The sequence below is a fragment of the Toxotes jaculatrix genome, chromosome 21 (genome assembly GCF_017976425.1).
Source record: "Toxotes jaculatrix isolate fToxJac2 chromosome 21, fToxJac2.pri, whole genome shotgun sequence".
Classification (NCBI taxonomy): domain Eukaryota; kingdom Metazoa; phylum Chordata; class Actinopteri; family Toxotidae; genus Toxotes; species Toxotes jaculatrix.
In genome coordinates this window covers 16780827-16803101 of record NC_054414.1, presented here as the reverse complement: position 1 = coordinate 16803101, position 22275 = coordinate 16780827, and the positions used below count along the sequence as shown (strand labels likewise).

The 22275-nt window shown below is 42.5% G+C and overlaps 1 protein-coding gene across 1 annotated transcript in view; it reads right to left on the bottom strand.

Moving 5' to 3' along the window:
• Nucleotides 1-4575: 4575 nt before the first annotated feature.
• si:ch211-216b21.2 (heparan sulfate glucosamine 3-O-sulfotransferase 3A1) overlaps nucleotides 4576-22275 on the bottom strand; it is a 29712-nt gene continuing 12012 nt past the window's right edge. The window contains exon 2 of the mRNA XM_041066421.1: nucleotides 4576-6046. Coding sequence (XP_040922355.1) covers nucleotides 5425-6046 — 622 coding nt within the window. The 3' untranslated portion in view covers nucleotides 4576-5424. The remainder of the gene's footprint in view (nucleotides 6047-22275) is intronic.

The window sequence follows — 22275 nt, the reverse complement described above, 5'->3', positions numbered from 1 at the left end:
GGAGTTATGTGCCGTCACTGTTTCTTGACAAACAACAGATTATCCGTGATTAAACTAATGTGCTTTAGAGCTGTTGGTGAGAGGATTTTTTAAATTTTGGACAGTCAGACTCGCCGTTTCCTCCTGCTTCCACTCTTTATGTGAAGCCAAGCTAATTACCTCCAGCTTCTTCTTGTGGAAAGGAATAAGCAAATTTCCCAAAATGCCCAACCATACTTTAAATTTGTGAGCTTTAGACCTGTTGGTAGGTGGATTTCCAAACTTCAGATAGAGCCAGGTTAGCTAAACTCACAACAGACAACAGACAGCGCCATACCAGTGACTCATTTACAAAAATTCTTGTTGATTAACTGTGAATCGACTGAAAAACTAATAGTTTTGTCGCCACTTATGTGCCACAGCTCATTTAGAAGAAACCTTGCTAACATATTTTGGTTTCAGATAACCAGAGTAAAGGCTACTTTGTTTACATGCACGAAACACATTTAAACAATTCTCCAAAACCTTAAAAAACCCGATACCAGAATCCATGAAAATGCACTCTGTGATTGTGACTAAAAGGTTCCAGGGCTGAGTGGCAGGACTTACAGAGCCTTCCACTAACAGGGGCAAGCTTCTCCTCCCTTGAGGACGTTTGGACTCAGACGATCTGGGCGTCTTGTTTAGAGTTCTGTCACCCTGCTTTTCATCCAGGGGAAGGAAAATTTGAGCTTAACATGAACACGTCTTTAATCATGTGTCAGGATCAATTATCACCCTTTGAAAAGCAGCAGCTCTTTTGAAGAAGGTTCTCTTGAGGAGAGATGCGTGAAAAGTTCGAAGTCAAAACACACATGTCTGGAAAGAGTCCTGCTCCCAGACAATCTTAATTGCTAATTTTGTGTGTTGTCTGCTGTACTCTGGGCACAGAAGTGACAGTTCAAAGAGCAGTCCCCTCGTTTTATTGCTAGCATGCAATCCATTGGTGAAATGCCTTTTCATCATGAACAAACAATTGGTCATTTTCATGAGAACGTCTTTAAACTTAAAACCAACAATAGCTGCAGCATAGCTGAACATTTCTTTCTGTACGTCTTTCGCAGGCCACAGTCTCTCTGTTCTGTCACAATGAGGAAAATCTGCTGTGTGGTTCAAAATGAAATATAGAAATGAAAACTCTCAGAATATGAATCCTCCACAGAGAATAACAAGTCTTTCTTTCCCAATTTGAATCTGGATGATGAATTTGCTGATGGCTAATGCGTGCTATGCTTTATGTTTAATGTCAGTGCCTTTGTGTTTACCTGCCTGGAGACTTAAGTATAAAACACGTGTATCTTGGTTGCATCTGGCCATAGTGCCTCAGATAAGACTTGAAATGCTGCTTTGAAGTTTGAAGATCTCTCCTTAAGATACGGAGAACACGATAGATGAAGCAAACTTGAAATTGAAAGTGCGACTCAGTCACCCCCTCGGCTGTTTTGATTAAGGCTGTGTGTGGAGTGTGCCTGGCGGAGATATTTGCTCAGACTAGGCCAGGGATTAAGGGCTTCTCTTCTGGGATCCAGAGAAAACAGAGGTCTGATCCCCTCCATGTCCCTCTGCGGGGCAGAAGTGGGTGGCGTCTGCCTTCGTGTGTGGAAACCAGAGGGTCAGTGTGCGTGTGTGTGTGAGCGATTTTGTATTTACATGACAGTGTGTAGCCACATACTGTATGCATGTGTGTGCGATTAGGAAAAGATGCACAGACGATTCTAAGCGTGCGCAAATGCTCTCACTGCTGCCTTCCTCTTCACAGAAATCTCTCTGATCCCTTTACTTCATCGTTTTACATGGCCTTTATGATGCCCAGGGCACTGCGCATGCAGGCACACAAACACGCACACACACATCCTCAGAGCTGTGTTTTTCTAAAGCGCTGGCAGTTGTTATCGCACAGCCCACCCATCTTTTGCTGCACCTCTGTAACGCCTGTGTGCAAAAACAGGCTCAGAGTTGCGTGTATGGAGAGGGGGGTCTGGATGAGCGGAGCTTAGTTAGAGTTAAAGGGGGTGGATGCAGGCTAATTGTGCACATGTGACTTTATACAGGTGCTCTTGTGTCTATATATATGTCTGCGTGTGTGTGTGTTTGGGAGAGGGAGGGATGCCACACTAATGGAATGAGTAAAAGAAGCAAAAAGGGGACTATAAGAAAAACGAAAATCAGATCAAAGAGATTTGCAAGTCTGCCAGAAATGCCTGTCTTTCTGTAGCAGTTCGCCACACCCTCAAAAAAACCTACCACATGCGGTAAGCTGTTTTTCAATAGATAGACTTCAAGTTCTCCCAGGTCTGTGCCATTGACACTGAGCTGAATGCTCTCTGACAGGGGTGGTCTGTACGCTGTCCCGCAGCAGATGTTGCCATTCCACTTCCTCTTTTATAGTTTGCTGCCCTTCAGAGAACTGAAAACTGTCTCTGTTTATTACTGTGTGTAACTGTCACTGAAGAGACCCTGCTGACCCACTCAGGAAGGAATAACAAGCAAGTTGAACAAGTCAACAAATGGACATCAGCCTCCGCTTCCCTCTGCTCCCGCACGACTCTGCGCAGGTTGTTAAGGTCGTATTATTTTAGCATGCTGACGACTTGCACACACAAGCTTTAAAAATTCGTAGACTTTCAACAGGTTTCCTCCTCTCGTCGTGGTTCATCTACTTAGTGCCTGTCAGTGCAATTTTTCAAATCAGGCAGCAGACTGCAGGAGGAAAAGGCCAGGGGATTCCTTCAGCAAAGAAAAACATACAGGTGCTGTGGAGGAGGAAAGAAAAGCTGGAGATGGAACAGAGACATCTTTACAGAAAAGACAAACTCACAGCTTATCCCTTCAGGCACAGCTGATTGATATACTCTATACAAACTATTACATTAAGACTGCAGTGGCAGAGGCATGCTTGCTGTTTTAAGCTTTCAGTTTGAATTTAAAACCACCATCAGCAATGATCTGATGTTTTGAATGATTTCTTCTTAGAAATGTTGGACAGCTGGAGCAGATTCAAGACCCTTTACCCACTTGGCTGCTGTCAGAAGATCCTTCATAAAATCCACTGGTCTAGTTTTAATACTGTTGAAGTTGATGTTGACAGAAACTGGACTGCTAATGAAATAAAACCAAAAAAAGATTGTGCTGTTCGCGTCACCTGTCTGTGGGGGCACATTCGTTTTTTCCATCTTATCTTTTCTCACAAAGTGATGTTGCCTCTCTTGCATTTGGTCAACATCTTCTGTGTGTCACCCACATTTTGAAGCCAAAAGACCCAGGCATTCTAGTCCAACTTCCTTGACATTGTCCCCCAAAAAGCTTGTACCTCTGAGTCTTCAAGCTGCCATGGAGCTGCCAGGAGATCCAAAATAAGGCTTTCAGATTGCAAGTATCTTTCAAAATCCTCGAGGCCTCCTTTGACACTCTGCCCTGGAGGCTGCATGGAGATAAGCAGAGACAATACGTGAAGGTGTAACAGTGGAGATAGGAAAGGAGCACGGGAGAGCTGTTCCGATTCTGCAGGAAGCTGAGCTTGTTAGATGCGTGAGTTGCATTGCAATGACTTTAATGTGGTGAATATGATATCCTGTTACACTTCTGCATCCATTCTTGAGCCATTTTGAATCATTGCTATGAAAGATAGAAAAAAATAGATACAGGCCAGTGTAAATAAAATATTTACATATAACATTTTTTTTTTATTCTAGTGCCTTAAAAATCCCAACAACATGAAGCAAACAACAGCACAGTTAGATTGGAAACAACCCAAAAAATCTATATTAGGCTCTTTACTGATGCCCACACCAAAAAACACTGTTGATTTTGTGTCTTTTGAGGAACATCTGCTTTCAGAAAGTGGCTCACAATACAAGTAGACAGAAATTAGGAACACAACTCAGCCATTGTTCTCATGCTCCCTGGGTTTAAAAAGACTTCCACACACACATTGCCTCGAGGCAAGGAAGGCCAGTGACATCAAGTGTATTCAGTTCACAAGGAGGCATGTTGAGGAAATTTGAGTCACGGTTTGGGGAAGGCCCTCTGGAGGTCTCTTCCCTCCACCGGAGTCGCTGTTGCTTGAATAATAGCGAGTGCTATCTTTGCCTGTAACTTCATTAACTGAATGTGGGGAAACATCCCTTGAAATAACAAAGTCACAGCTCTGGAACTGAAAGCTAAGTGGAGACTAGTGTTACCACACTTGTCCACGTATAGTAAATACATATTAGAACGGATGACCTGAAATTAAAATGAGGATGACATGTTTTTAGTGTTCAGTATAAAACAAACAAAACTCTAAAGGCATGGGGAGCATAATAATAAAAGAGCAAATTATTCAAAATACATACATACTGCTTCTGTACTTCTTGAATAAATACATTTCAAAAATACATATATTTTTATCTTTTCATATTATTTTTGCTAGAAAATTTGAAAGCAGCTATGTATGTTTAAAATATGGCATTAAATCACTCAGGAAGAGCTTTTATCAAAAGCCCCTGAACACAATGTGATTTCACCCATCTTCTTAAAGAAGCACTGCATACAATAGTACTGTCTCACAGCCAAGGACTTCAAACTTAAAAAAAAAACAACCCAAAACTGTTTCTTCAGATAGTGCAGGGAAACATGACGCAAATCCTTCAACAACTCAATCATCTTTTCTGAGAGGAAAACATCTCCATGATTGTGGATTAGAGGCAGCCCTGTTGATGAAAAATGTAACAGTGAAAGATTGCATATCTTGGGTGCCACCGAAGAGAGATTGGGCCTGTTTCTCTCCTGTAACAGCCACATATTGCTTAGGGTTAGTGCTGAGGCCATGACAGATTTCTATGACAGAGTAATATGGACACTGTTGGGGAGAAACATATATAAGATTTTGAGAAGCAAGTTGTAATATTTCTAAAAAGGCTGTTAAAGTTAAGTCACATTACAAGAATAAAGTCATGGTTTTACATGAAAACAATACCATATTTTGAAAAACAAAAACAAAACTCCAAATAATAAAACAACACTCTTCCTATTTTGATAACAACCAAATACTTGCCCCTTATTCTCTTATTTTCTTGGCATATACCAGAATAAAGCCTCAGAATGGAATCAAAAATCTATTAGAAGACATCATAATATTATGAGAATAAAGTTATAATTTTTTATAGGTTTGAGACTATAACAACCAAAACATTATTCAATAGGCTAGATTAGATTAGATGCATATTTTAGCATTGCCTGACTGTCGATAAATACATACATATAAAATATTTTTAACTAAAATGAATTCTTTTTTGTAAATTAGTCTTGTAAAATTATAAATCATTCCCTGAAATACTATGACTTTTTTCTCAAAATCTCTGTTTTTTCCTCCCAGAGTGGTCCTAATAGTCCGCCGTAGTGTTCTCAGTGTCACAGAGAACACATTCAGTCATCCCAGCCAAAAAAACGCCCTGTCATCTGGTAGAACTTCATGTTGAAGGGCCTGTAGAAGTCCCGTAGCCTCTGCACCACCTCAGGGTCAATGTTCGGATGGGTCCTCCCTTTGGTTTTGCCCAGGCAGTGGGGCTTGCTGCTGCCCTCTGCCTTCTTGAGGCACGGGAAACCCTTGGTCTGGTTGAAGTAAAAGTGTTTGTCTGTGATGATCCTCTTGAGCCCCAGGAAGTCCTGCACGCGGCCCAGCTCTCCGGCCGGGTCGCTGATCAGACGCTCGCCGCTCACAAACAGGATCTGCTCCATGGGGAAGTACTGCAGCCAGTTGTCCAGGTGCTTGGCGTAGATGCCGATCTGGATGGCGCTCCATGAGGTATCGATGAGCCCCGTAGTCCTGTTTTTGAAGGTGAGGCTCTCGAAAGAGGGAATGTCAGGCTTCTTAGACAGTGTCTGTGTGTAGTCTGAGATAGCCCTGGTGACCGGGTCCCTCACTACCACGATCAGCTTGGTGGCCCGGGACATGGCGGCGATCCGGGCCGGAGCCTCTCTGGTCACAAAGTAGCTGGGTGTTTTCTCCATGGTGATCTGGCCCTCCAGGGTCTTGGGCATCAGCTCCCTAAGAAGAAAAAAGTAGGACATGGAGGAAAAAAGGAAGTGAGATATTTGTTTGACCTACACCTCTGACTGACGTGCACTGAGTAACTGACACAGTTGTACAACCTCTCTTATTTCAATAAACATTACAGCTGTATGAACTCAGGCTAAGTCAGCAAAAACTCAGAATCCAATCAATCAAGAATAACACTGGGAACAGTTTGTTTGCAGTAGTATATTTATTTGATCTCTATCAGGTGTGACCAAATGTCGATTTGCAGTTTTGGCGCAGCACCACGCTCAGGCTCGTCTCTGGATGTACAGACATTCTTGCGGTGATCGTATGCAGATGCTACCTCAAGTGTTCCTTAATGTAGCCTGAGGGCTTATGAAATCAAGAATGGGACTCCCCTGGGTGCATTTGAAAGGGAATGTTCTTCACTCTCACGTGGCGCGAAAAGAAGAATGTCAATCTCTATATCCATACTAAGGTAGTGCTGGCAATGAAATATTGATACTTGAGCCGAAAGGCCCTCTCAGCATAATTGATCACCTTCTTGTCTTTCGCTGTTTGCAACAAATGGTGGAAAAACATCACAAACCTGGCTCTCCTGAAGTTTTCCTGTAGCTTTACATGTGGTTTAAAATTGTGTTTATTTGAAACTTGATTTGGGGGCTTGCCCTGTTTGTAGGTGTTATAAACCTTTCTACTTGAGTAATGTGAGCACATTTGTAATTAGACTAGTATTCACAATGTGTTCACCTCCATGAAATTAAATCTTAGTGATGAAAGTTTATTTAGAGCACAAAAGTTTAACTAGGCAAACCCGGAGATTATAACGTTTGATGGAAGATTTTATTTGGCAAAAATCTCCTCATCTCTGCGTCTCTGAGTCTTTTTTTTTTTTTTTTCTTCTACAAACTCACACAAGGGATGGGAAGCAAGCTAATCCATTCGGCCATGCCTCCCCTCTGCTCCCACTCCTCTTTCTCCACTTGCCTTCTGCCCACCCGCCTTCAGGACAGTGACTCTAAGCAAAGCGGGTAAAAGCAGCTCATGAATGAATAACGCGCCCTCCCCCTGCCATTTAGAGCCTCTGCAGAATACAGCTTTAAAATTCACCAAAGTACAGAATGCAAGCGTCAATTATTCATCTGCTTGGCTGGTGCTGCTTAAAGCGAGGACTGGCGCTGACAAAGTGGCCCAGGCTGCTCCCAGGGTGACACAGCGACTGAAACCATAATAGAGGGACATCCTCAGAAATTTCTGAAGACTGGAGAGTGCTCTAGACTTCAATCTGTGTTTATGATCATGAAGTGTCAAGCACTAGCGCATAGATCAAAGCGCAGCTTCTGCCTGCCAGCGAGTGTTTTTTTTTTTTTTTTTTTTTTTTTTCCCTGATGTGATGGGCACCATTTTTCTGCCTTGCAAAAATGCTGGTAAACAATCATGCTCCGTTTAACATGCGCAGACTGAAATGAGACAGAGGGCACAGAGATGCTTGCTGGGGCCAAGCTTTACACAAACAGAGCACATTTCTAAAAGACACCAGCTGTCATGATGAATGTGATGGCTGGCTTCACTGAGGGCTTTTCTCCAGCAAGTCCTAAACAACTTAACAACAAAATACATTATTTGTAAAAAAAAAGCTTCCCTCATTGAGAGGACAACATCCGACAAATCACTGTTGCAAAAATGAAAGCATTCTCTGACGTGACACTGCTGTGATTAAGGTCGGGTTAGGTTTAGGCCCGAAAACAACTTTATTCCAAAATATTTTTATATGACACTTAAACTAAAACCATGTCAGAGTCACAATTACTGAGGCAGCAGCACAAGTGTGTCTTTGCCAGCTTTCCGTGTGATTGACTCAGGCTTAAAAACAGCTGCGGGTTGAGCTCAGCATATGAAGTGAAACCGATCTAAAAGCTATAAGTCGATACCTTCAGGGCAATGTCAAAACACATCGAGTTTCTGTGGTTGAGTATCCTGAGTGGGTTTTCTCTGTGAGGAACAGATCACAGGGTCAGCACAAGAGGGGGGGGCACGCAGGAAGTGGTCGATAAGAGCAAGAGCGGCAACACAGGTGCACTCATGTCTCGACATCCGCTGGCAACATTGACCAGAACCTGACCCCCCGGGTCCTCTCGGTATCAGCGACCTCTCCTACAGCTGTGTAAGAACATGGACAAGGCTCCTTTCCTCTCACATTAGCTCTGCCCCACTGCCCTGAGAGTCCAGAGTGGGGTTCTACAACGGTGCTTTAAAACAAACCCAATGTCATTTGGGAAAGCAACGGCTACTTTAGCTGACAAGTCAATAAGAACATGGAGACTAATTATTGATAAATGGGGGATCCCTGACGCGGGCATGCAGGTAGTCTTCCTGCATGTCTTCCTGCCTATATTGGCAACATGCTGATTTGGGAAACACTAGACTCCTGAAACATCCCTTACAGCACCAACTTTATGATGCAAAGGAGAACGTTATTTTGTTATGAAAAAGAAATGAGCCTGTACTAAAGAAAGCATCCATATTTGATGGCATGTGTAGAGCTTGTTCTGTGGCTGAGGCACTCACAGCGGTGGTGTGGTGGTGTGAGGATAGTCCTAGGGGTAGGAATTGGGGGGGGTCATGGTCAGTGAGGTATGTCATGTGGAAGACAGCCATGTTTGGAAGTCAAAGTATGGAAGTCATGAAGCACTCATGTATTCAGGTTGATGTAAATTTTTTAGTTATTGGGAGAATGGTTTCAGGTGCATCTGTGGAGTGTGGTCATATGAAAAAGATACTGTTCTGTTTCTTAAATTTAAACGTGCATACTAGGCCTTCAATGAATTACTTTTTATTCTTGATTAAGTATGTATTCAGCTGATGTAGTATTGCAATCCCATAACATTATTGGATGGATCACTTATTTCTATCTGGCTACAAGCCCCCATTTTTATTTTTTATTTTTCATTTTCAAATTTGTAGTCTTTAGGCTCCACCGGCGCTGCTTCAACTCACATCACTTCATGCAGCTCCCACAAAAGTTTTCACGCAACTTTTTCCATCCATGCAGTACAACTCCCCAAGACCTGTAAACAGACTTTAATGTGTAAAAGCAACGAACAATGGACACAATGTTAGTTAGTGAAAATGCCCTTAGGCAAGGTCCAAAACCAGTCCAGTCCAAAACCACCTTGGTTTTGGACTGGACCAGCATATTGAGGAAGTCACTCTGGGCTCTTGAAAAGGTTTTCTTTTCACTAGTTTTTGAAATTTCACAGACTAAATGACAAAAAATAAAAAAACAGCAGCAGATTAATCAATAATGAAAATAATTTCTGTCCATCTAAGAAACATTAAAATGACTAATGCACATGTTATACAAGCAAAGAACTTCAGTTCTCAGATTTTAGTTTAGTTGGGCAAAGGCACAAGAAACACTTGGTTTTAAAGTAAGTGAACTACACTAGGGTATTTCTTTCCATTCTACAACAAAAGCACGCAGTGCTTTCTAATGAAACTTTATTGGCAGGGTAGGTGATGTAACAGATGACAAACCGTCCAAGTGCTTGAGATTTACTGCAGTTCCAGATTCCGCTTTGATGTCTTCATCGTGCTGGTAAAATACGACTCCCTAAGCACACTGATGCATGAAACACAGGCAGCGGTATCCACTCATGAAACACGACACAGACCCAAACCGAAATAAGAAACACAGCACATGAACCCTGGCCTACCTTTAAATCAAACTCCCTGCTTTGGCATGCATTTAAGTGCTGGAAAGAAACAAGAAAAAAAAATATTTTGGATGACTAAGAAGTTCAGAACATAACAAACAAACAGCTTATGTACACATGTTGTAATTGTACGTCATTCCTCTCATATGGAACTAACTAGCTGGAAAGAGACGCCAGGACTCAATCAGGCAGCTCTACTACCTATTAAAAAACCAACTCCAATGTACACAGTAACATGCAGTACATCACTCAAAGCGTCCTTTGTAGGGTTGTCTATAAAGTAACCACGTCGGAATAAAGGGCCTGACGCATCACTGCTTTCGTTTCCCTGCTGAATGAATTTCACTCGCAAACCACCTCAGCTCTGCCCCTGTATACAGGCCGTGACTCATGTCTGCCTGTTATATAAATGCTAAAAAAGTATGAATGAGCCGTAAGGTCTTATTGACTGTAAATTGGGTGCACACATAACATGACAGCATGACATATGAATTAGTGAGGAGTAAAAAAACTAACAAGCGATCAGCTCCGAATGGGCCTTTTCCTGGTGTTATCCTGGACCTTTTTAGAAAGGGCCCTGGACTGGGGCCAATATCTGTCAATTGACGAGAGTTGTAAAGACGCAGAGTGGGCATGAGTTCTGTCCACTTCTCCCCCACAAGCCTTTGATTCATTTTTCCTCTTCCAGCAGGGAGCCCTGGCAGGCATAAATACACTCCCACAGTGTTCCCCTGCCCTTACCACCAGATAATAATCTTGTAATTGGCTCAATATTTCTGCTGTTTGCAGGCGAAGCACCGCCAGCACCGCTCTTGGTGGCTTGAACTCACCAGATATTTTCCAGGTCAGTGGATGCTAGCAGAGGTCACAGAGAAAAGGGTGGGGGGGGTGATTTAGAGTAATGGCTGCTGTGCATTGAGGGGAAAGCCCACTCCTCTGAACTAGGAGCTTTACTGCTCTGTCAAGCTTGTGCAACAACACAGCCCTTTACCTGCCCTGTGGGCTGTAATCGCCAGCAGCTCTGCTGCACATAAGGGTACACAAGAGGAAACATATGAAGTGGGATCTTGATGTGTAACAGCCTCAGCAAATTACTCAGGGATTCCCATGAAAACGGTAATGAATGACAAAATGACATGTCTGCCATAAACTCTAATTCACCTCCCTTAGTAATAATCACATTTTTAGGGGTGGGCAGAGAGTACTGCAGTGTGGCCAGCTTCATCATCTGAGGCTGGATGATGAGAGATCCAACTATTTATAATTCAGGGATTAGAGATGTGAGCTTCCCAGCAGCAGACAGTCCCGATCAGGATAACCATTCATCTTATGACCCCGACGGTCTCTGTCCTCCAGGATCAGCCCACCTGACCCCCCCCCAACTGGATTTATAATCCTTATGCACTGTGTCACTGTGCTGTGACAAGCCAAAATGTCTGCTGGCTGACGATGTGTGAATCACAGAAACCAAATGATTTCGCCTTTGATTCTAATGAAAGTTTGCATTCTCTCTGCTTCCCTTTTTACATGGTTGGAGAGCTCTGTGTGAAAGGAAAACTTCAAACTGTATTTTTAAATTACTTTTCATCACAGTGATTCTGACCCAATTCTCATTTCATCTTAATGATAAGACTTGATTCATATGTGGCTAACTGGTCCAATGAACGCTGAAAAAATGACGTGCAAAAATGCTCGTTTTGTTGTCAGATATATTTTCTAAAAACTATCTTGGGTTTCTCAGATGGCTTCGATACAACCTCGGCCACTGTTTTAGGTTTTGGTCCCAGTGATTCACTCCCATCTTGATCAAAATCGTTTGGTATGATGAAGCCGAGGACATTAGCTAAAAATAGATGGAGTCACGCTTTGTTAAGAATGCAGAACATCTTTCTTTTATTCATGAATGAAAAGCAAACTCTCCAGCAATTTGTTCTCTAAGTTAAGAAGAAATTATCCTGCGTGCATTCTTGGAAATACAGAGTGAAACTGGAATGGTACATGGGAACTGTCGGTCGGAGGTAGGAAGCAATTTTGTGAGACGTACAATTACTAGATAAGAGAGTGGTCTATTCTTGGGGAAAAAAAAGAAAAACATGGGAGGACAGGGTCTCCTGTTTTCCTCTGGGAAATGACAAGGTTTTGATAAAGAGTAAGTAGGAAACCCTGCATGACGCTGGGGACACATGAGATAATGTCACTGTGGATGAAAAACTTTTAAAATGTCAGCTTTTAAATAACGGAAAAATCCAGACTCATGACTAGGTAAGTTTCTCATTAGAAGACAAGGATGTGAATGAGTTTCAAAAGCTTGTGGTAGTTCAGTGTGGGAGGAGAACTGGAAATTAGATTGAAATTTAATTTAAAATTAAACCTCAGAGTCATTAATAAAACAACTTCATTCCAAACTTCCCGGCGATATTAAAAGGAAAAGACAAGTGGGAAACTTTGTGGAGGATAAAGTCTGCTGTCCTTCTTCAGGGCGAGACGGACAGAAAACGCTAGAGGAAAGTTAATCAACAACACAAGAGCAGACCAGAAAAAGTCAACAAAGGAAATTGTACAGCCTCACAAAGTTGTGTTGTCTATTCTCATTTGTCTTAAGGTCCAGTCCAGCTACTCGATGGTGAAACACACACTTCTAACCTCAAACACGAGGTTTGAAAAAATAGTGCTGGCCTGCTGCCATTGCAATTTATCTCAGCTGAAAGTCTGGCTGCACTTGGAAAATTTCTATTTTTTCATATGCACTCAAATATTAGAGAGCTCATAAATAATGTCTGGACAGAAAAAATAATCAGACCAATGCGATTTGTTACTGGGTGAACTTGATTATAAATGGAGCACAAGAATAATATTGTATCATACACTGTAGTAAAAACATTTTTTACATAAAATCTTGTATAAATAAATCCCCCTGCTGGACACCCGCCTTACCACTGAACCTCAGTTTTTTTTTTCTATACAACAACCTCTATGCGATTTAGTAAAACATTTATAGAGTTAGCTTTGCAGGATGTTCTTATAAATTTATCAGCAGTGTTTTTAACAGAATCCTTCTTTTTTCCTCTGTGCTGAGTGTAAGTCCCCGGTTTATTGCATAAGGGGGGGAAAAATAAGCTTTATCTTTATGGCAACTTGCTTGTGAATTATTCACCCTCACTAACTGTGGTAGAAGAGTGACTGAGGGTAGTAAAAAGGATGCAGGACACATTCAAGCCATCTGAAGCCTTTTAGACATAAAGCAGCAGAGTCCGCTGGCTTGTAGAGCCAGGCTGCGTTTCAGCACAGAGAAGAGGGGTTGAGGTGAGGAGTGGAGTGGGTGAGATGGGTGAGAGCGAAGAGAGACAGAGAAAGTCAGAAATATTCAATTTACAACTGCCATTTTATATGATTATATAATTTTCTCCAAAAGTGGACTAATTCTGGCAAGAAGCATAAGTGCTCAGACAGTCACACAGCTGTACAACGAACCCCCAACTTAGCCAAACATACAGCATTTGGACGGGAAAATGAAGCCAGTTGGTAAAATTACTACCTAAATTATCTGTTGTAAACATCAATCACAGTTTACAGACGGACTTCCTGGTTCAGCCATGACTTACTGAAGTTATCATCTTTGTGCGCAAACAGTTTTCATGTCCAATTAGGGGCTTTTACCTTCATTCCAAGTTTTTTTTCCACAAATAAAGTGGTTCAGATAATCTAACTTGTTTACAACCTGTCTGATCATGTGCTCGCATGTCTTGCACTGTCTGACTTTGCTGTAATGATGTTGCTCAGTTCCCAGATCTCAGAAATGACTTTGGTGAGAACAACGTCAACATAATCAATATGAATTATGGCCCAAATGGGACGGTGACAGTCAATCACCAAAGTTATTACAGTTCATCGTGAGGGGGACATGAGTGTGTAAATTTCATGACAATCCATCCAATAGTTGTTGAGACGTTTCACTCAAAAACCACAAATGTCAGCTTCATGGTGGCACAAGAGGAAAAGTCAGGGGGTCGCCATAGTCCTTAGGCTTCATCCTGTGGAGACCACAAACGTCTGTAATAAATTTCGTGGCAATGCCATTTCAGCCTGGACCACAGGGGTGAACCAATGACATCCCTGGAGCCATTCCACCAGTACGGATAAAAAAAAAAAAGAAAACACACATATTTGTACATATTCAGTGATTTTTCATTTGTTCTTCAGCTCTAAGTCTGTATAGGTTTCTCTTGTGGCCTGAAGCTGTTTATTTTCTCTCAGTACCGCTCAGTTTAAGACTGTAGCATCTGTGACATTGTTGGCGATGCAGTGAAGTGATTTGAGTGAAGTATAAAAACGAATACGTGGCTTGAAATTGATCTATGTACACCTCCCCTGGTGGTTTGAGCAACTGCTGCTTTGGTGCATTTATACCTGAATTTTCATGCGGATGGGTGCAATTACACCGGCACGTGAGCACTTTGATGTATTTCAGTGGTGGGTGTAAAATGCGGTGAGAGTGAGCCAAGTAAAAGCCTGTGTCCGAATTAGCTGAGATGTGGAACCGATTGTGATTATTGCCTGGAGAGTCTGAAAAACCCACACAAACTGAAAGCAGCCAGCAGAGACGAGGCTATATTTTGCATTTAGTGATTCATGTTCCATTAAACCAAATTACTATAAGACCTAACCACTAAATATAACCCAAAGAGGAGCTCTGTATTGTATCTAATGTCATCACATGGGTGTATGTGTCTGCTCCACGAGTGGATTCACAGACACAGCGCTCACATTACTTTTTCATATTTCTCTGACCCACTTGTTCAGAGTTACGTGGAGTGTGAGACAGAGCATGTGGAGATGACTCTTCAGTGGGATCAGCTTTGGCAACGGCTCACTGCCATTTTTCTTTCTGCCAAGTCAGTTTTTAAGGTTTCAGCAGCTTGTGGGAGATAAGACACCTAAACTTGGGCTTAATACCAAAGCTCATTTTCAAGGTATTGTGTTTCCTGAATGTTCACTTATTCAGTGAAGGTGGCTTCATTAAGAAATTTCAAGTGGTCTTTCTATAGCTCTCCTTATCCTTCCTCTATAGTTTCTTGCATTGAAATAATCCGAGGGAAAAAAAATATTCACAGAGAACCACTTGCCTCAAACGGAAACCATTTCAGTGGGTATTTAAATTCTACATTTAAGCCTGATTTGAATACAAAAAAATAAAAAGCCCTGAGTCAAATGCACGAGAGCAAAATTAAATGTGAATTTGTTCAGAGCCAAATGGAAGGCTTTGAGGGGACTGCTCTGCGATAATTACCCATGACAAAAGGCGAGGGCTTTTGTCTTTGGGACCATTACCATGGTGATTTTCAAGCTGCTGAAACATTCAATATAAACATTTCAGTCTGCTGAATGTGCCATATAGACTGTCACTAAAAAGATATCTCTTATGAGCCAGATTTCTGCTGGCACACGTCCTGCGTGTGTGGCTGCACTGCTGCTGCTGCTGTTGCCCTTGTTGAGAGGAGAAGCAACTCAAATATTAGTGCTCAGAAAAAGACGTAAAAGCTTGTGATTTAAAATATATATATATATATATATATATATATATATATATAAAGGCTAAAGTCTGATAACTTAAGCCCAGTTTCAGATCATTCTACGAACACAGCTGTAAAATGATGGACTGGAAAAAAGACAATCCCCTCCCCCTTCTCTCTGACTGACAGACACACTGGCACTAACATTCCTGAACATTTCTCCTTTTCAGTGTATTGATTTCACCAACAAACAATTAAACCATCGCACACTGTCTCTTTTCATTGGGGTGAACACTCAGTCTTTTGTGCACGCTGGTGTACTTTCACTTTTTCTGTTAAAGTCTAGGAACAGTTTCATGAGAACATGCTGCCGTTCTTAGATATTCTCTAATATTCTGCTCAGTTGTTTGGAGGAGGGGAGATTGTTCTGCGCTGCTTTAGTCCTCAGCCCTCCCTCTATGATCTAATAAGTATTCCAAAATGCAGCTTATTAAGCACAGTCCTGTAAAATCAGAGACGATGGTTCCATTGTAGTTATCGGTGAAAGGAAACGTTAGTGGACTCAAACGGACGTCCCAAAGAGCACGTGGACATCAGACTGGTTCTGTTTATTCACTGAGCAGCAGTTTGTTCAAAATATGGGCCCAGCCAAAAATGCATCTAGTGCAATACAGTATTAATCATGCAGCAAAAAGTGTGTCTGTTATCACGTTAAGTAAAAACCTGTATCATATAGCATATCCTTATCAAGTGCTGCTCCATTAACCTGTCCTGCTATAAACACCCTGACACAGTGGGAACATTGATGAACTGTAGCTTATTTCAGACTCTTGGTACATGAACAATCAACAGTTCTTAGCCATCTTTAATCCTGAGCAGTTTCTCCCTGCATCTGTTTTCCATTACACTGTAAGAGACGCAGCAGTAAGACGTGCAACGGTTTGTGTTTCACCAGAACAGATGAGTAACAACCAGTGGGGAGCGCCTGTAAAATGAGTGAATTAGTGTCATGGTTACCTATAGGGAGGAGCATTGGAGTGGGTCTCACTGTTGCGTAGCGTTGAAAGTAAAGGCGATGACACTATCGACTTTTTTTTCCCCAAAAGTTACTCAAACCTGTGAGAACGGTACATTTATTGGGGACTATTTTCAGCCAGTCTGATGCACTAGTGAGCGTTTATGGCAGGAGGATGGTGTATGGGAGATTGATTAAAGATAACTCACATTCCCTGTGTTCATGGTAATGCAGGAACATGTCATCCAGTGTAATAGTGTGGCTCATAAATGTGTTTCTAATAGATTCTGAACAGCATTGGAGGTCTATAACACAGAGGGATGAGCTGTACCAGGCTTACACACAGAACTTAATGGGCTCAGTTCATTGCTGGCTTTGCTCTTTTCATGAGATTTGTTGACAATAAGAAGAAATATAGAATATTACAGAACGTCCGCTTTGATCTTCCACAATGTTCCTACCTCATACCCACAAAACAAATAAGCATATGATAATAATGCAGTGACATCACTGCTTTCCAAATCATACGTTACTGTACCACACACATACACACACACACAGACACACACACAATTAAAATAAGTACCTGACAGGTTGAAAGCCCAAGTCTGAGTCTTGTTGGCGTACTTCAGAGAGCGCTGACTGTAAACCGCCTGGGATTTTCTAAAATAGAACAACTTCTGAAAAGGAGTCATTGTTCTGTTCAAATACAAGCATATAGAGATGCCAAAATTAGTCAGGTAGTATCTTAGCCAACAGAGCTGGAGTAGACGTGCTGGCAGATCGTCTCACTGTGAACTCAGAACATCACTCTGTTTTACTCTCACACAGACATCGTGGACTACCTCACAGCAGAGAGCTGGTGTCGGTTTCAGCTGCCATCGCGCTGAATTGCGTTACAGTTTTTACATTCGTACAGTACTTTGTCTCAGGACCTGTAGGCAGCACAGGGCAAGAGGCAGTAAAACATAATTTCCACATGAAATTCAATAGCTGTAACATAATGAAAGCCAAATATTTGACAGTTAACTTTAAACAGTTTTAGGTGCACATGGAGTCAAGAGTCTAAGCTTACCTAGCCGAACAAAAAGTTAACAAGATAGCAAAACAGTGCTGCACGTATGCAACACATACGAAACCTGCAAGCTCAAGTTTCTGTTTAGACTGAGGGGGAGAAGAAATGGAAAGGCAGATAGACGTTGTGAGATACTGGGAGAGGGGAGTGTGGTGAATGCTGGGGGATAAGAGTCAGGCGTCAGGCAGACAACAGTATGGTGGAGTGTAAAAGTGATTACACTGTCTCCAAGCTCTCTTCCTCTCTGTCTACTGCCTTTCCCCATTTCATTTTCTCCCTCCTCCTGCTTCCCTTCCTCCATCCTTCTACTCCCAAGCTCAGAATACAAAGCGCCTGGCACCGTCACATCGCTTTCCTCATCTTGGTGCCAAGCCACAGCGAAGAGCACGCCACTGAGCTCGCACCCTCTGCGCCGTCCTGCCACCACAGAAGAAGCAGAGAGGGGCAGAGATTAGCATGTATGAACGCTCCCTCTTATCGCTTCTTTTGACATAAACTCATTACAAACGGGTTCACACAATCTCTCTGGCTTATTTTTCCCCTAGATTGGAGCACCACAGAGACACAGACAGAGGCAGATGAAGATTATGCTCGCTTACTCACATCTAGGAGCTTTAAATATTTGATAGGATTTTTTTTTTTTGCTTCTCCTTAAACATCCTGGAGAATAAATAATGAGTTTGGTAATAACGAGTTACCAAAATGATTTATGCTCACCGGAGATGAGAATGAATGCAGTTGGGGAAAGCAGGCAGGGAGGAGTCGGGCTTAAAGACATGGTGGAATGCACGATTTCCATTTTGCGTCCCTTGCATCATCCATTAAATAAATAGCCTGGGGAAAATGGAACTTCATGCAGATCATTTCTGTTGAGGCAGCAGGGCCATGCATAACGAACAGGTGATGCTGAGGTGTGTGAGGTCGTGAAGGTATCAGCACCAGTTGCACAAGCTGATGGTGACTGTAAGCAGTGCCGGTGAGGTGGGGCAGGACGAGGAAAAGAAAAGGTGAAAAATTACCCACTGTGGAATGTCGCAGGAGCTAAAACGACACAGAATGGCTAAAGTGGGGCCAGCGGTTGCCTGGGGCTGGGCTGTGACCCAGAATTCAACAGACCCCCAGTGAGAAACCAGGAGGCCCCATCTTGGTAGAACTAAACTGGCCACACAACAGGAAAACACCTCCTCTTCCTCCCCAGACTGCAGAGAGGTAACCCCATCTGGGAAGCTAGATTGAAGCTGCAAGATAATATGAAGTGTAATGGAGAACAGCGGCGTCTGACGGGCCGCTGACAACGTGCTAATGTTTTAGCCTGTCAGCTCTGTGCGAGCAAAGACGGATGGTTTTAGAAATAGAAAGTAATTACAGGGCAAAACCTCATTGTCAGGCTTAGGACCATGCATATAGTGTAGTGGAGGTTTCATTTTTCTCCCTGCTAAAAAGGGCGCTGTGTTGAAACTGGAAAGTGAGTTTGAGCAGAGAAGCAAAACTAACACAAAACCACCAACGCAAATGATGTGCCTTTTTGAAATCAGATCAGATTTGGATCATTTGTGTGTCCTCTTTTTTATTTTTATTTTAGTTTTCTATTGTCATCTTCCCCAGTTTGGTAAGGCCACTTCGACACATCAAGTCATCGCCTTTTCACTTGCCAGACTTACCCAGGAGTGGTCCCCCTGATGCCACCCGCCCTTCGTGCAGGTATCCAAACAAACCAGTATGAATTGCCGGTGCGGAAAGAAAGTATTGATCCCTTACTGGTTTCCCACCTATTAACTCGTGCTTCCAGTCTTCTTTATTTTGACATTATGGTGTGTTCAGTAAGGTATAGCAGCATAGAGACAGATGGGAAACTCAGGGGGCTAAGACATGTGGCAAAGGTTCCCAGCCAGAATGGAATTGGGAATGTTGTGGTTATATTTGGTGATAACCCACTCAATCACCAGGATGCCCCACGCATAGGTTTTGTTTTACACACATTGATATCAAAATTTCCCATATTAATACCATGACTTGGATTTCAACTACATCGCTCGGTCCTAATCGTGAGTGACAGGGAAGAAGAGAGAGAAACCATGATACATAGTAATGGCTCTAAGCCTGCTGCCACGGTATCCAGATGAACTGGTTATTCTGCAGAATTTATGCTTCATTTTAATACTTTACCTCCAGAGCTCAAATGGTTAAGCCTTGGAGCTGAGCTAGGAGACTGACTGAAAGGCTCTTACACTACAACAGCTATAGATTAACAGTTATCTCCATGAGGGATGTTGCACTTCATTCTTTTACGAGCAGGCCTGTGGTGTATTTATGTACGGCATTACGGAGGCAGGGCCTACGTGGCTGTTTTCCCGTATCATTCTAATAACGAATGTTCTAATTCTCACCACCGAGGCCCCGTCTGATTACTAAGCCAGCGCCATAACCCAATCTCATGTGAGCAGGTGATTGCATGCAGGCAGTTCCCCAGTACATTGGCATGGATATGGCAAATGAGGTGTTCAAGGGGGGAGGGGACACAGGCTTGACGATTCATCTTATCAATCAGAGGGTTATTTTTCAATATTTCACATTGATGTAATCGTCCTAAAAACACATTAACATTGAGGGAGTGCTCCACAGAGAGATAATGGCTGGATATTTGCGCTGTTATTGAGTCAAACTCTGCCAGGCTTGAATGACAAATGCGCCTTACATACGGAGAGAGGCTGTGGCATGGATAAATACGGTCCGTCCAAATCACAATTAGAAAATAAATAAATAGGGTGTAAAGACAATGGTGAGGAGGGGCTGGGCGTGCACGATCATTCAAGAGAACACATTTACGGAGAAAAGAAGCAAACCAAAACGAAATGCATATTAACGCCATTCATATTCATGACAGTCGAATGGAGGCTATTATGAACCACTTTCAATCACATTTGCATTTACATTATGGGCCTGTAATGCAATAATAAACCTATAGAATACGTGGTGGCGAAGTAAAAGTGTTGCAAACAACTACAGCAGAGTGGGTTTAATACAGTCCTTTATGAGAGTGCTTGCTCTAATGAATACCTGTATATGTGTGTATGTACAAAAAGTATCACACAGTGTGTTCTGTGTTAGGTACAAGCATATGTATGTGATGGTATGTGATTGATCATGTCTGAATGTGCGTGGTTGTACGTTCACCGAGAGGTTCATAAGAGCTGTTCTGAGGGGCCATTTTTGTTGTAATGTGCATCCAAGGGTTCATCAGGGAGAGCTAGAAACGCGCACTGGCACTCAATTGCCAGAAGTAAAAGCTTTGCGGGTGAGGGGGAAATCCCTCCTGCTGGATTTACGCCTTGCCAGAACCGACCCCGTTTAAATGCCAGTTGGAGACAAGAAAGAGAAATGAAACATAAGAGCAAAAACAGGGCGGCGAAAGAGAGTATTCACCGCTGCCGCTGGGCTGAGTGGAAAATAATATGATGTAATAAATGGTATGTCAGAAACAGACCTGCCCACGACAGCCACTAAGTCTGTGTGAGCCTGTGTGTGAGTGCATATCTGCTTTATAATGCATGTTTATGTGCGTGTGTATTTAAGCCTCTCCATTAGCGCTCACATAACATTTGGCGGGGGCAAACAAAGCACAGAATCGTCAATGAGGACCACTACAGCTGAGGTGATAGTGGGGTGAACCCTTGACAATATGAGCCTAATTACACACAGTTGTCTCAGAAGGGCCATAAATCAGTGCTCGTAGTGAATCCTAAGCAACAAGATCAATACAGTTGCGTCTCAATGGCCATAATGAGAATCTGGTTGAAGGTAAGGATTTTAAATCAGCCACATATTGGCTCATTCCTGTGAGCTGAAGTTCAGCAAGCTGTGAAACGCATGTTAAATTACGCTATGATGATTAAAACAAAACAGGCATTCTGACATTTTGAATGCGTAATTCTCACATGAGGCAGTTTTGTAATCAAAGTAAAACAGCACAGCAGCATTTTGCTGTGATTAATAGAGTAATAATTAATTTTTTTTTCTTGCTACTGCCTATTGTGATAGAGAGTGGTTATTAATGACTGTGGTACAAGGGCTGAGCCAGAGAGAGTCAATGTGAAGAAAAGCGTGACTCCAAATGTGTAGGAACAACATGTAAACCGGTGGGGGGGCCCTGAACTCTCATTTGTGTTAATCAAACTTCTCTAAATTGTTTGTATAATGAAATTATGGCTGTCAGGGAGGCCTGGGGGACATCAATTAAGCAGATAAGCAAATGAAAATAAATCACTTTTTATCGAATGCGCGGCCGCCCGCCCGTGTGTCCGGTAAACACAGGAAAAACAGGAAGTGATTCTGTTCAGTGATTTGAGGGTCCATAAATCCCAGTGACAAGCAATCAGGATCGCTGCTGCGTTCACAGAGCTCTGGGAAACCGTGGGAGGACAACAAAAACATTACTTCCTCTTCAGAGCTAAAGATGGAGGGCATGATAATGTGTGGATTTTCCTTTGTACGACGTGATATGGCGTTAATTTAGTCTGTATTTCAGTCGGTCTGTATAATTTCAGTCTGCATCCCTGTTGACTACCGTGAGGTTAGCATAAAAAGCAGCTGCACACAGTGTCCATGTCGGTCCGTGCGCTGATAGACTCACTCTCCTTTGTAAATCCAGTCACTCTGGCTGTTTTAACACAGCAGGTCGCTCACTCTTGCTCACTTGGCATCGTTGCAGCTACCTGCGCTGTCCATGGCTGAGCAGCATGACCATTCAGAAGCTGTATTCTCTCACTGTGATGTATTCACTGTTAACACCTTTCACTGTCTGGACTTAGCGTGAGATGAGCGGCTTAAACGCTGGGTTGCGTTGACACAGTAAAATTGTTTTAACAGAATATCTAGAGGAAGATTAAGGTGGTTGACAGCCTACATTTTCAGTGGGACTGTGG